Here is a 16,276-nt window from a genome sequence, read left to right as displayed (position 1 = left end):
GAAAACCCCCCCCCCCCCCCCCCCCCCCCCCCCCAAAAAAAAAAACCCAAAACAAACCTCTGAAGTGATACAGTGAGACAGGAAACCATTTTTAGAAGAACTAATAGAATGAGTTTTCTTGCCATTCATTGATGGGGAATCCAGGACTTTTGCCAATATTTGCAACCTCAAAGTACTTTTTAATTCCCAGTCACTTCAATAGCCTGAATAGAACACTATCTTGAATTTTAAAATCATTAATTACACAAAAGGTTTGAGCTTTTGCCTCTAACACAGACACCACCAGAGTTATATTGAGATTGTTCTCAGAAACTACATGAAGTCCTAGGAAGTGGAAGTCTCAACTGTTTGTTTGATGGTTTTGTAGAGTTGGAATCTGTGTAACACTGGCTGCCTGGATTTCAGGGGAGAAACAAAAAGAGTAGGGTATTATTCAATCAGAACTACATGACCTGGAACTTGACTGCCCCTTCCGTTAGGCACCACTTCAACATTTTGAAAAGTTCTAGCAACAGAGCATGTTTGATAAAGCATCTGTAGCTGCAAAACACTGTCTTCAGTTTGTGGACCTTCACTACACAGTACAAAACACCTACTGAGCTCAAGCATTTACACAAAGAGATCAAGAGTCTGTGGTGTTCTCCTGCAGGAACAAACAGAACAATTACCGTGATTGAGCAGAGAAGGACTTACCACCACTCAGATGAATCAACTGTAGCTGTTTCATCTGTCTGTCCTATTTTGCAGTAAATGGAAGCTAAACACCAATGATTTATTATTTGTTTCAGTCAGGGTTAAATCACAAAGTTTAGCTTTGTTTACTAATGGGAACGAGCAAACAGGACAGCTATACTGGATCAGCTGATAGACACTTATGAGGGTCCAAGTACCTATGTGCATGTACTTTAAAATGATAATTTGTCCCTGTGTCCTTAGTGATGTTAAAAGTGGGTAACTCCTTAGTAGAAATGATTTGATCTACAGTTTTGAATGATGTGAAATAAATGCTTGGACTCTGAAAAGAGTAAATAATATACTATATAAAATAATAAAAACCGTAATTATGAAGACTGCAAAATGTGGTGAATATTTCACTGATGGATCTAACTTTGCCTATATTAAATACAGCTTTTTAATATTATAGCTTCATATTCTGAAGACTACTCTCCCTGAGATGCATGTGCCTGAGTAATCACATTTTCATCTCTTTTTTATACTAATCCTTTTCCATCTCCTCTGCTGATTAGATGGTAACTCTTACCTAAATTTAAGCGCTAAATTATTTTTGGCAGAAACTAAATATTGATATCCTCTCTAATGCACTTTGGAAAAATGTGGACATAAAATAATCATCTAGATAAGCTTTAAGTGCTGGAGTTCCTATTTGATAAGCAGGGATCTGGGTTTTCTGTTTCCCATGGAAAAAAAATGTGGATTTTCCCCTTTTAACAGAGAAAAAAAGTGAATTTCTCATTTTAATAGAGGTATGCATGGATTTTCCACTTTTGCAAAGAGCTTTCTCCAGGCTGGCAGAGTTCTAGCCTGTAAGAGCTTCTTGCAAAAATGCCAGCAAACACAAGCCCTGTCCCAAGAGGAAGGGAGAGGGGGAAGGAGTGAGGCCTGAGAGTCTCAGTCACCAGGGCTTGGTTCAGACTCCTTCCCCTCCTGGAGCCTTTGAGGTAAGTGGGGCTTGAGGGTCAGGAATGCAGGGCACCTGCAGGGCTGGGAGGGCCCTGTGGGGTGGGTGCAAGCAACTGCCAGGGCTGGGGGAGGGTTGGGAGCTGTGGAAAGAGCAAGCAGGGTGGGTGAAGGGCAGGGCAGGAATGCATAGGTGGGGGCTGAGGGAGCAGGGAAGTGTCCATGGAAAATCCCATGCAGAGGGCAGACCTAGCACGATGGCACATGAACCGGGAGCTGTGCACCATCGGGCCACGCAGGAAGCCACACATGGAGGCATGGAATCATGCACCATCAGGTCCAGTGGGCAACTGCTCGCATCCATGGGCAGCTTTCCACTGGAGTGCTGGAAGGCCCACATGGAAGCATAAAGCCTGCCTGGCCTTCTGCAGTGCCACAATCTGCACATGCTGGCATGGTGCCAGCCCAGTCTGGTCCGAAAACATGCACCAGCAGGTTGGACTGGCTCCATGCCACCATGAGTAGGCTCTGGGACTCAGCCAGAGGCATGTGCTGCTGGGTGCTCTGCCTGCCACAGCCATGAATGCCCCGAGGGCTCACTGCCTGCTGCTGCTGGGCCACTGGCCAAACCCCACACCTGCCCACCAACTCCATACACACCTCCACACCACTTCACAAATGCTCCCACAAACCCCACACCCACCCACAAACCCCCATACCCACACCTCCCACAAACCCCATACACATCCCCACAACTTCACCAATCCCCTCCACACGCACCGCACACACCCCAACCATAAAAGTACATGCTTATATTTCTAAAGAAGGTTCAAATAGTGTTATATTTACTTTAATTTGTAAATAAATAAATAAAAGTAATTCATTTTGCATGATTTTGAGTTTTCCTGCATACAATTTTGAATTTTTCTGTGCATAATTCCCTGGGGCATACAGAGTGGGCTCAGCAGGAGCTTTGATTTTCCATCATGAAAAACCTAAAATCAAATGCCAAAATATATCGGTGTTTAGAATTTATTTTATTATACTGATTGAGGTACTGGTAGGCTTCCAAACTGCTTTAAAACTGTAAATATATCAATAAAACATTGTGTTCAACTGAAACCTATATACATAGTGGACTTTCATTTTCATCATGGATTTGGGGTTTTAAATCAGAGAATTAGCATTTTGTTTCATCAGAGAATTTGTATTTTCTTAAATACTAGAATTTGTAATTTTTTAATCAGAGAAAACCAGGATCCCTGTTGATAAGGCAGCTGGAATTTATGGGAAAGGAAACTCATCATGTAGTAAAAAATATTATGCAGACTTCTTCTTTAAAGGTCAAGTGTACTATATTAAACAGAAAACTAGAAAACAAAGAAAAGGGCTTACTAGACCATGAGCTGACAGAGATTAGATGGCTTACTGAATTCTTATTCCATTTCCTCCCAGCAAAAACAAAGAATCAAAATGTAAAACTGTTTTGAAACCCCTACTAATCATGTCTTAGAAGTGGAAACAGCCCATCTTTCCAGAATACCTAAGATTATTTTCAAACAAGAAAACTGAATAATGACTAAAGATATGAATTAAAGACATAACACAATGGTAAATTAGAAAGCCCAACTGTGCAACATTGTCCTTAACCCCCACTAGTTGCATAAGTGTGCAAATGAGATGTTTTATATTTACTATCAGGAAAGAAAAGATATTAAAAACAAATGAGAAAAAAAATGATAAGCTGGTGATACAAAAATTAAAAGCAAACTACAGAGAACATAGATGTATTTTAATAGGCAGCAAAATTTAAATAGAAACAAATAAAATTGATTACATTTATCCAGAAATACAATATTCAATTCACATGAATAATTATTTCTGGTGTGCTCTCAGTTTACCACATAAAGAATGCTACAATGTGAAAGTGAGCCATAACATTGTTCTTTCTTTAATCTTTCTTATAATTGGTATCAATTATGCAGTTTCTAAATACTGTAATAATTTTTGACATACAATAATATATGTGAGAAAAGTTCTTAAATACTTTGAAAGTTGCCCTATTTTATCAAGATCCTGTTTTTCTCTTCAAAATAAATATGCAAGCTAACTAAAATAAATCAACATTTTTTTACATTCTTTGTCTACTATACTTATCTAAACTTGGTGCCATATAGATGACACTTATTCAATACTACCTAAATAACATACGTAAGTATAAGTAACTACTACATTATAAATATCTGATTGTTCAATAAACATTAAAGTTACATTTATCAATCAATAAATTATACCTGCAATCATGTCATCCACTGTGCTCATCTTCAGCAGTACCTGCTCAATTAAGCCAACTTCTGTGCTGGTCTGTAAATTGCGGACACTTTTACGTAGAATGGCTGTAAACATGCTCCAGATTTCTGCTTGGCATGTTACATCACAGTGTTCTAAAAGCTCTGACATACATGTAATGCTTTCTGCATCCTGGATAATAAAATTCATCTCTAGATCAAATTCTCCACCAACCAGCTAAAAACAAAAGAGAAAAATAGAAGTGTTACAAAGTAAACTATATAATTTTGTTATTGATGAATTGAGTGACAGGTACAACTCCCATGGCTGAATCTTTTCAAGCAGAACAAGCCATCTAATAATTTAGTATAGGCTGGAATGGCTTCTTCCCCAGACCTGAAGGAGGGCACTATGGGCTGAAAAGCTTGTCTAATATCCCAACAACACAGTTGGTGTCCAATAAAAGATACCACAAAAAAAAAACCCTTACTTCTCGCATCTCTTTAGATCCTTGCTTCTATCAGTGTTAAATAGTTTCTGAGCACTGAGGAAGGCAATCATAATAAATGCACTATAAAGACAGATGGCTCTGTGGCAAAAGATCTGGAAAACAACTAAAATGGAAGGTAAGGTAGATTTGCACCTTATAGATTAACTACATTAGAACTAAATTATAGCACAAGCTTTTGTGAGCTGAAACTCACAAAAGGACATATTGTGAAAGGATATGCATGGACCAGTTTACAAAATAGAGAGAGTGATTTGAATATAAGGTAGAAAGGGAGGGGAAAAGAGGCAGTGCTGGGAGAGGCAAAAAACAAAGACTACATAGGAACCAAATGGGTCACAAAAATTAATCCAGGTAAAGGGATAAGACTCCATAGTCCCCATTTAAACTGCACCTAACAATCCAGTCCATGGATGGTTTCTGGTTCCATAATTTCCTATTCAAATATTTTTTAAAGGTTTTCTACTTAAGAAGAGCTACGCTAAGATCAGTAATGGTGGTCTAGGGACTTTAAAAGGTTCTGCCACAAGCCTCTGTGTTTTTCTGGAATTGATGTCAGATCAATGGTCACTCTTTCACATAGAGATTGCCCCATTAATTGAATGTAGACAGCAGAGGGGCACTGTAAGCAGGTGATGGCAGGTATATGACATTGGTAGAGGTGTAAGTAAATGGACCTTGGATGTTATAATCCAGGTTATTCAGCCCACCGATGGTGTGGTCTCTATCAGTGACAGGGCACAGCAGGCATAAGAGTCCACTGCATGGCCTGATGCCTTGCTGAAAATGGGAGTTAGGTTGTCTGCTGCTTGAAAGTTTAAGGTTGGGGACCCATCTATAAGCTAGGGCAGGTTTGCCCCGCATGGCAAACCTGAGATAGTTGCCCTTTCCCAGGAGCTGGAGGTCATTAATGATGTGTCTAAGGTGTTCAAGCTGGGGGCTGTAGGTGACAACCAGGGGGACTCTGGTTCTTTTTCCTGGGTTGGGATGGTAGCAGGTTGGCATGAGGCCTGAGTTTCAGACCTCAGTGGCAACAATTGGGAGACTGTATTGTAACTGTTGAAATTCCTGTTTCAGATCTGCAGAGAGATCAGAGCAGATACAGTTATAAAAAAGAGCTTGACTGTAGACCATGAATTTTAGGTGTACTTAGGGATGAGAGCTGATGGTGTGAAGGTAGCTGTGGTGGTCAGTTGGTTTCAAAACAATGAACATAGTTTGTTCAGTATGTTTTAAACAGGACTACAGATTCTTACCCTATTAAACAGATTAGCTTTTGTGAACCCTTTATTCCTAGGGTTCTTCACCTATTGCCTTTCCCAGCATTGCCCACCTCCTCCCTTTCTACTTGTATTCAAATTACTCCCTACATTTTACGCACTAGTCTGTGCATGACCATTCACAGCATCTGATGAAGTGAGCTCCAGCTCACAAAAGCTTATGCTATATAGCTCTTATATAGTTAGTCTACATGATGCAAATCTATCCTGCCTTCTGTTTGATTCAGGTAGCTAACTGCATCTCTCAAACAACTAAAATGACAGAGCAATGTAGTCTGAAAAACCAATCCAGCAAGTCATATGGCCACTGAGAACATAAGAAATTACTTCAAATTTTGTCATAATGTTGTATAGTAAACTTTAAGATGTCAAGGATATCTCTGCAATCCTCCTTAGACGAAGTAACAGAATGAGTTGTACTGCCATTCAGACGAATGGGTTTAGAGTAACAGCCCCTATCTGCACTTCTTGGAAAAGAAGAATGTTTTCCCTGAGGATCAAGACACATCTTAAAAATGAACAATTACCTGACCATAAGGTTGACTAAAGTGGAAAGTCAAAGCCAGTGAGCTTTCATTCTGAATGAATACTATAGCTAATGGACATGGAGAGTAAAGGAAATAAGTAAATGAAATGGGTAACGCTTTTCAGTTAGCAAATACAGCTGGAAGAAACATTTACACCCAACCTCCAGTACTGCACCATTATAATTTTAAGAGGCAATCATTGAGAGATCAAATCAATTGGATAAAATGTAATCTTTTCAAATATTTTTTTCCAATTTCATCTGCCGTTTTTAATGGCAAGAACCTTCCTTCAGTCCAGAAAGAAAAGAACATAGCCGTACTGCCTAACAACCAGCAACCTTGAAGATCTCTGAAAGGAGAAATACTGACTTTCAGAAACCCCAGACAATAAGAATAACTTATTTCAAAAGTGTCTCATGGTAGCTTTTTCTGCTAATGAATGAAGGCATAACTGAAATGCCAGTGCTAAATATATCTGCATAATTGATTTCTCTTATGATAGTTATATTAACTGTATTTAATCTCAAAGATTGTACATTAAAAATAAAAGTATTCCACAATAACTTTATGACAACTTCAATTTTCATCATCTGATCAAGAAGAGAAAGCATTTCCTATATAGACTACAGACCACAACTAATTCAGAAGGCAGATACAAAGCGTCATGCAAATCACAGGTGTCAAACATATGGTGAAGCCTTTCTATCCAGTTTGGCAGACTACCTGAACTTGGGGGACATGGCCTACTGCAGAACACTGGGACCTTTGGCTCCACTGCCCATGGCTGTCATCAGAGCTTGACTTGCTGCTGCAGCTGCCCCTGGTTCCCCCCTGCCACCAGACCCCTTGCAACCTCTGGACCTGCAGCTGCAGTTGCCACCATCATCATAATCACAGGAACCCTCTCTGTTCCCCAAGCTGGACCCGGCCCAAGAGAAACCCCACAGTACAGATCCCGCCTGAGGCTCCAGGTGCATTTGACACCCCGATGTAAATCTTTTCATATGGGTAGGCCAGCTTGAACACAAGTATCTTTTTCTTATCGTCATGATACTGATCCTACTGATGAACTATTGATCCTCAGATCTAACTACTATTGCTAAGTAGGGATCAGCTCAGGTTTCCACTCCCACTCAAAAATACATCTTACTTTACCAATAAGATACTAATAATAACTGATCTAAAATGTAATAATGCATAGCTCTAAATGTAATAAATACTAAATCAACTGACTACCACTTCAGTCTCTAGAGAGGGTCATTTTACATGCAAATCAACCTGTTACTTTGAATATTGTTATGTTTTAAATTTCAAATTCCTGATGAGTTTTAAATGTAAAAGAAAATTCATTACTTCAATTGATTCATTTATAGTGGATACTCAGGGTAATCAAAGTTTTATAATTAAAACAAGAAAAACTTTTAAGGTGAAATTTTTAGTCATGAAATAGTCAAGACAAAAGAATAAAAGTTGTATTTTGGGAAGTGAGAAATCATGATTCTATTTCAGTAGTAACAACTGCTTTTTCCAGTAGCTGTTCTAGAATTAATGAAATAATATAAAAGTTTCATTAACATTCACATTGAAGAAACAGCTTTGATACCATCTAGACTCATTCACATTTTCTCTTCAGTACAAACACTATTCAACATTCATTCCATTGCAGTTTAGTCTTGCTAGATTCTGCTCTGGATAGAAACAAACAGTAGTTAAAGTAGATACAAATAGGAGGCAAATTTCTCACAGTAACCAACTGCAGACCCATGGAACTTGTGTTAGAGTGCTGCTTCCACAAACCAATAAAGAAAAAAGGAGTTCTTGCTTTGCTTTTAGCAGAAAGGGCAACAGTATGTCCCAATAACCTTAAATCCTAAACATGTATCTTGAAGATTTGCTAGTTATACAAACCCCAGTATGAGTTCAAAATCTTTTAGACGCCAATATTTTTTAAACATACTGCATTTAGAAATATTGACAAAGAAGATAATACAAAGTCTTCTATTGGATTATCCAGCACAAGCATTCAAGTTAAAATACTTCAGATGATATACAGATTACATCTGAAAGTAAGAATTTACAGGTGAGATTACACATTAGAGTTACCAAGTACAAATTATAAGGGATGTTAGTCTGTGTTAAAGTTAACTAGGTACAAGTGATTGGTCATGTGTTAATACTCTAATGTGTACTGCTCAGACCTGCTGCTAGAGGCTGACATGTAGGGATGTGGCTAGGGGATGTATGTTTGCTCTATACCTGCTATGCATGCCAGTTCTGTAGCCATAGTAGAGGCCAGGGGAGTGGCGGGTAAGGGACAGGAGATGGAAAGAGGTGGAGGGGTGCCACCCCATGCTCCTTGGATCACCCCTACCACTCCCCAAATCACCTCACTGCTGCACTTCAACCCCCAGATCTCCCTTCCATCCCAGGGTCAGTCCCTCCACCCCCAGATCATCCACCTACCCCTGGATCACTGTCTTGCCCGGCCAATCCCCCTCAGAGCAAGTGTGTGGGGTTGGGTCCTCCTCCCTGCCTGCTCCTGGGCTCCCTGGAGCCTGTGCTACCCCCACATACCTGGATCCAATCCCCATCAGGCATGCAGCTGCTTGGCAGCTCCTTTCCCCTCCTCTTCCCTTTTCCCCACTGCCTCCCTTCAATTTCAGGGCCTGGCATGGGCTGGACCTGGGCTCACAGGGACAGAGTGGTCTGCAGGGACCCCAAAAGCAGGTCGGAAGAGGGGAACCCCCCCAACACCTGTGTCACTTTCCAGCTTATTGGGGTGACAAGGCAGTGATCCAGAGGTGGAGGGGTTGATGGGAGTACAGGGGGCAATTGGGATGGCAAGAGAGCAATCTGGGAGTGGACGAGACAGTTTGGAGGTCAGAGGGCAATTTGTGGAGCACAGGGGGCAGCAACCCAGCAGTTCTGCACCCACTCCCCACTTCCCCCTCCCCTCAAATCCTGTCCCCCTCAACCTCCTCCATGCCCCCCTCACCCTGGCTGCCATACCCCCTTCACCTCTTTTTTCTCCCTCCCCATTCACTCCATCCCACTCCTGTTGCCTGTTACCCAAGATGTCAGTCCAGGACTATCAAGTCCTGGATGATAACCTGCCCATCTGGAAGCAGTGCCTCCTGGCATACTGAAGAACTGCGAATTGGTGGTTTTATTTCAAGTGAACTCCCAGAAATTTACTTCACTCAGGTTACATGGATCAGCTCAAAGATAATCCTGGCCTGAGTGGCATAACTTTAAAATGCCTAAAGGGCACTTAGTGCTAGTTAAAAGAGTCTTAATGTATGATCATTTAAGTTTTAAGTGCTCTTATCATGATCTAATTATAATATATAATCTTACCCTAAGAGGCCAAAACCTCATATGTGTATGTGTGCAAAAGTTATCAGCCTGGTTAACTTGCTTGCTTTTTCTCAGCATCAGTACTACTACAAATATTTTTCTTTTGCCCAATAGGTAGGAACATAGTATTGTTATTATATCACAATGACCAATCAACTGTAGAGAACTGCTACAGTCTATTATGCTAATCAAGTGTGTATTATTTAGCCATAAAAACATGTCTTAATATTAAACAAGTTGACATTCACTAATCTATACATTCTAGTAACAATATTATTTGTAAGAATTTATACTGAACAAAACAAAAATGTTCAGGGACTAATTCAAGCAGTAAGCATACACAAGCTACTAAGTAACAGTAACCACAACACTGTTAAATTCAGCTTCCTCAATAGAGGAAATATACTAAAACTACTAGTGGTGCACTAAAACTTTAGAAAAGGTCATTTAAATAGGAAGGCAACCAAAATAGTCAAAATAAAAATTAAAACTTTTATATCTAGCATAGATGCTAGGAGAACAAAGAAAGAGTCTTAAGGGACAAAAAAAAACCTTGTGAACAGCAACAAAAAAGGCTGAAATGCTAGAAATACAAGCAGAAGACCTGAACAGATAGATTCAAGCAGCAATTCTTGGCATTAGTTATACAAGACAATGTGCAAGAAGCAAATTATGATTACATCCAGAGTTACTATGTTTTGGAAATTTTGGAAAATAAAATAGCTTTATGCTATAAGACATAAAGCCAAAGACAACACACCAGGGATTAGGAAAGTAGGAAATTTTAAAGGGGCAAGTCTGGGAGCAACTTTGTCAAATGTGGTAGTTCCTGATCATTCCACCAAATGTATCTAGTACTGACCAATTACAGATTAGATCTGGGGCAGGCAATTATTTTGGACAGAGGGCCACTTAACGAGTTTTGATAAGCTGTCAAGGGCCGCATAGGTAGCCATGTTCCTTGACAGTTGCCCCACCCCCCATCAATATATTGAGACCAAAAGTCCAGCCACCTAACCCCTGGCCTTTGGCACCAAAAGTCCCTCCCCTTGCCTCTAGGAAATGCTCCTTTTTGGACAGGGGGTTGCCACCTTGGAACCAGAAACTCATATACTAAAAGCCAAGCACCTACTATAACATATTTTAATTTTATTACAAAAAATATGTCATGATTTGTGTCTGAGTAGTTTATATATAAGTGATTGCATAAAGACTCAAAAATAAAGTCCTACTATTGTATATTGTGTGTGGGGGTTGTGGGGTGTGGTTGGAGGTGCGTCTACATATATGGGGAGTGTGGTGGGGTGTGGGAGTGTATGGTGGGCAGGTTTGTGAGGGGCTGTATGTGTTTGGTAGGTGCATAGGGTATATTGGGGGGTGTGTATATGTGGAAGAATTGTGGGGGCTGTGCGTGAGGACAAAAAGCGCAGCCTGCCCAGGCTACCTATATCGCGGAGGCTCCCCATGGTGCACATACAGCTCTCACACATGTGCAGCACCAAGGGAAGCCCCGCGCTGGAGCCAGCTACCTTCCCTGCCCCCTGCCACACAGGTCCCAGGACTCTACCAGAAGTTTAGACGGGCAGGATGGGCTACACCTCTGTCCTAAAAGCAAGTGTGTCTTCTCTTTCAGGTTGGCTGATCTCGTGCGGCGAGCTTTAAACTAGCTCTGCCAAGGGATGGGGCCACAGGAAGGCTTAAGGATACCTCCCAGCCAAAACAGGTGACATACACAAGGAGTACCCAGGTATGTAACAGGGGTCCAGGTAATCTTGAAAATCGGGGGGGGGGGGCATTCACAGCAATCCAAGGCCTTAAATGCCTCTATACAATTGCTCATAGTATGGGGAATAAGCAGGAGAAACTCGCCTTCCAAATAGCCTGTTCAAACCCAGACATAATAGGGCTCACAGAAACCTGGTGGGATTCATCCCACAACTGGGCGGTTAACATTAGGGGCTATAGGCTTTACAGGCGAGATAGAACAGGAAGGAAAGGCAGGGGTGTGGTGCTCTACATCAAAAAGCAATACATAACCTCTACCAGCAGGACGGGGGCAGAGGAGGGGCAGGCTGAAGTGCTCTGGGTCAGGATACAGGAGATCATGGGGAAAGGGACTTAACGGTGGGGGTCTACTACAAACCTCCCAACCAAGGGGAAGTGCTGGACCATGAATTCTCGGGTCAGCTTGTGGAGGCACTTAAGGCAAGGGATGTAGTTGTCATTGGTGGTCTAAATTACCCAGACACCTGCTGGGAGGAGCAGTCAGCCAGGTCTGACTGCTCACAGAGGTTCCTAGCCAAGATACAGGACCTCCACTTAACCCAGGAGGTACACAGCCTACCAGGGGGAATGCCCTGCTGGACCTGGTCCTGGCCACAGGCAACGACCTGGTAAGAGGGCTCCAGGTCCTTGACCACCTGGGCAATAGCGATCATCACTTGCTGGAATTCACCATCCAGTGCAGGGTGTCAAGGGCCTGTAGCAAGGCAGTAGGCTTAGACTTTAAGAGAGCCAACTTCAATGAGTTGAGGATATTAGTGGGAGAGGCGCTGGGGTCCTTGAGAGCAGGGAAACTCAGTGCCCAAGATGAGTGGATGTTCCTTAAGGAGACGATACTCAGAGCCCAAGGGGTGACAATCCCTTTTGGCAAGAGTACCCAAAAGCCCCCCTGGCTCACCAAGGGCATTCATGCCTGATTGCCAAAAAGGAGGTGTACACCCGGTGGAAGGGAGGGGCTATCACCAAAGAAGAGTATGCCACCACTGCTCGGGTCTGTAGGGGGTCTATTAGAAAAGCTAAGGCAGACACCGAGCTAGGACTAGCATTAAGGATCAAAGATAATAAAAAGTCCTTTTTTAAATATATAGGGAGAATGAAGAAGGCACCGGATAATGGGGGCCCCTGCAGGATATGTTTGGCAATCTGGTGGTCTCCCCAGAGGAGAAAGCAGACCTCTTTAACAAATTCTTCACCTCCACTTTCTTGTGCAGGGACCAGGACTCCCTGACCATGACTCCAGATGGACTCGTGAGAAACGCTGCCAGGCCTAAGGTCGGGAGGACCAGGTTAGAGAACTTCTGGAGGGGCTGGACATGTTCAAATCAGCAGGTCCACATGCTCTCCACCCCAGGGTGTTGAAGGAATTGGCAGGGGTCATTGCGGAGCCCCTGGCATGGCTTTACAAGCACTTGTGGTGCTCTGGCCAGGAGCCAGATGACTGGAAGAAAGCCAAAATGGTCCCCATCTTTAAAAAAGGGAAGAGGGAGGACCCGGGCAAATATAGGCCCATTAGTCTTACTTCAATCCTGGGGAAACTCTTTGAGAAGATTTGTGATTGGCCAGCAGCAGGGATGATGCTCAAGGGCAACCAGCATGGTTTCATTAGGAACAGGTCCTGTCAGACCAACCTGATTGACTTCTACGACCAGGTCACAAAAGAATTGGACTTAGGTGTCGCGGTGGATGTAGTCTTTCTGCACTTCAGCAAGGCCTTTGACACTGTCTCCCACCCCATCCTCATTAAAAAACTAGGCGACTGTGGCATTGATGCCTACACAGTCAGATGGATTGCAAATTGGCTAAAGGGTCATACTCAGACGGTAGTGGTGGATGAGTCATCTTCGACCTGGAGGGAAGTGGGCAGTGGGGTCCCCCAGGGCTCAGTCCTTGGGCCCACATTGTTCAATTTATTAGTGACTTGGACAACGGGGTGAAAAGCAGCCTATTTAAATTTACTGATGATACCAAGATTTGGAGTGAGGTGAAACCAGCAGCACACTTATAAGCTGGGAAATTCCCTTCTCAAGAGCATGGTGGCAGAAAGAGATCTTGGAGTCATTATGGACTCCAAGATGATCATGTGCTGACACTGCCAGGTCATGGTCAGTAGGGCTAACCATACCTTGTCATGCATCCACAGATGCATCTCAAGCAGGGCCAAGGAGGTGATCCTCCCCCTCTATGCAACACTGGTCAGGCCGCAGCTGGAGTACTGTGTTCAGTTCTGGGTACCGCACTTTAGGAGGGATGTGGACAGCAGTGAGAGGGTCCAGAGGAGGGCCATTTGCATGATCTGGGGACAGCAGGGCAGACCCTACGAAGAGAGGCTATGGGACCTTAACCTGTTCAGCCTTCACAAGAGAAGGCTGAGGGGGGACCTGGTGGCCGTCTATAAACTCACTAGGGGGAAGCAGCAGGGTTTGGGAGAGACCTTGTTCACCCTAGTGCCCCCCAGGTTAACAAGGAATAAGGGCCACAAATTGTTAGAGGGTAGGTTTAGACTAAACATCCGAAGGCACTACTTCACAGTCAAGGCAGCTAGGATTTGGAACCAACTTCCAAGGGAATTGGTGATGACTCCTACCCGGGGGGTCTTTAAGGGGAGACTTGATGTCTATCTGGCTGGGGTCATTTGAGCCCAGTTTTTATCTCCTGCCCAAGACAGGGGGTCGGACCTGATGGTCTACAAGGCCCCTTCCGACCCTACTTCTATGAATCTATGGAGGGGAGCTCCAGCCCCTGCTTCTCTGAGGAGTCCTGGGACCTGTGCTACAGGGCATGAGGAAAGCAGCCAGCTCCAGCACGGGGCTTCCTCCAGCACCGTGCGAGTGTGGGAGCTGCACATGCATCGCATGGAGCACCCACAATAGAGGCAGACTGTGCAGGCTGAGCTCCTCACCCCCACATGCAGCACTGGCCAGAGCTGTGCACTGCTAGGCACCAGCACCTGTGCAGGGCACAAGGGCCCCAAACACCTTCACCTGCTGCTGCTGCTGGCAGTGGAGGCTGCACGCCACGTGGGGGAATGTATGGGGGTTCCCCACACACTCCCAGCCACAATCCCTCACACCCACACACTGCCCAGCTGAGTTCTGCACTCCCACCGCCCACGTGGGCGTGGGCTCCATGCTCCCGCCAGCCCCAGCCACATGTTCCCTGCCCCACCCAGCTCTAGCTCTGCCCTGTCCCTGCCTCCACCACTTCCCTACATGGTACTTGGAATGAGCGGGATGCCAGGGAAGCCAAGTAGTTCCCCCCAGGGTGACTGCAGCAGTGGCAGCAGCAGCCCCATCCAGAAGCTGCTGCTGGCTGGGCTGGGCTGGGCCGGGCCCTTCCACCTATGAGGGTGAGAGTGAGGCTCAGTAGGGTATGTTGCAGGGTACATGTATACATGGGCACCTCGCTCCCACCCTCATGGGCAAAAGGGCTGGGCACAGTACAGTTTGTTGGTGGGCCACAGACCAGATGCAGCCTACAGGCCATATTTTACCTGCCCCTGGATTAGATGAACCAGGTAACAGCTTTCATTTCTCTTGAAATATGCTGTGCAAATTTTTAGTTTCCAAATATTTTTAACTTTTCCTAGATTTATCTATAACAGAAGATGCACATACCAACCACTCTCCACATCAAGAAAAAACCAAACTTTTTAAAATTAATTTTCAATAAAATATTATTATTTTTAATTTATTAATATTTTTATTAATTGAAAAATCCACACAGAAAAATCTCTCCACTGAAACCTATAAGGTTGCATTCATCTTCAACCTACACTACAGGATATCTTCAGCACAAGTTCAATTTCAGCTAGCTTTAAGTACATCGTTAGGGTTTGTATCAGCTTTTACAAGAGTTCAGATAGTACTACCATTGTTCTTACATATTACACACACACTCCTTGTGTCAAACTTTCCATTTTACTTTCGATTCCTGACTGAATATTCAATGCCCAACTTAACTTAGTGCTTTGGCTGCTATTAACAAATCTTTTCAATTACTCCTTTATATTCTTATCAAGGACATGTATCAAAATTTACCAATCCCTTACCTTTTTATGCAAAATAGTAATAAAAGAGGAAGCAAACTAATTCCAAAAGAATGGCTCTGACTGAGCTAGATAGATGCCTTTAAAACCACACAATTCATCCCTATTTTCTTATATTATTCACCAAATAGTTATTCCTGAAAAACTGCTCAGTGGTGAAACAAGTTCGGAGCTGGTGCCATCATGCAGGGTTTGGATTCCTTGACCACAACCTGCACTTCCAGGATAAGGCCTTATTCAGACGAGACCAGCTACATCTCTCTCCAAGAGGTAAGACTCTGTTCTCTAACAGGTTGGCTGATCTCTTACACCGGGCTTTAAACTGGGTTCGTCGGGGGACAGGGATGTTGATGACAGGGAGAGGCCAGGAACGACAAACCTCAAGCCAGGCACTGGAACAGTCCAGGTAAGTACCAAGGGCCCCGCTAAGCATCAGAATGGGAAGTTGCAAGGGCACTTATTGTGGGGCTTAGACGCCTCTATACTAATGCTAGGAGCATGGGGAACAAGCAGAAGAAACTTCCACTCCTGCTTACAAATAAAGAATTCAAACTGGTTGGGCTAACAGAAACTTGGTGGGATCCTACCCATGACTGGGCAGTGGACATTGAAGGCTACAGGCTGTAGAGACAGGACAGAGTGGGGGAAAAAAGGGGCGTGGGCATTGTTCTGTGTTAAGGAGCAATATATATTTTCCACAGTTAATTTGGCCCAGGAAGGGCAAATTAAGGTACTATGGGTCAGGTTACAGGGGGGTTGGGGTGAAAGGGACTTGGTAGGGGGATGAGTTAGGCCCAGAATTCTCGAGACAGCTTTCAGAGGCAGTGTGCTCAAAGGACCTGGTCGTCCT

The 16,276-nt window shown here is 43.5% G+C and overlaps 1 protein-coding gene across 1 annotated transcript in view; it reads right to left on the bottom strand.

Annotated features, from left to right (window-relative positions):
- Window positions 1-16,276, bottom strand: part of LOC109302237 (neurobeachin) — a 564,850-nt gene that overhangs the window by 391,824 nt on the left and 156,750 nt on the right. Inside the window, exon 2 of the mRNA XM_019523799.1 lies at window positions 3,933-4,164. Coding sequence (XP_019379344.1) covers window positions 3,933-4,164 — 232 coding nt within the window. The remainder of the gene's footprint in view (window positions 1-3,932; window positions 4,165-16,276) is intronic.

Source organism: Gavialis gangeticus, unplaced genomic scaffold, assembly GCF_001723915.1.
Source record: "Gavialis gangeticus isolate Ggan-Ray unplaced genomic scaffold, GavGan_comp1, whole genome shotgun sequence".
Lineage (NCBI taxonomy): Eukaryota > Metazoa > Chordata > Crocodylia > Gavialidae > Gavialis > Gavialis gangeticus.
This window is presented reverse-complemented; position numbering and strand designations above follow the sequence as displayed.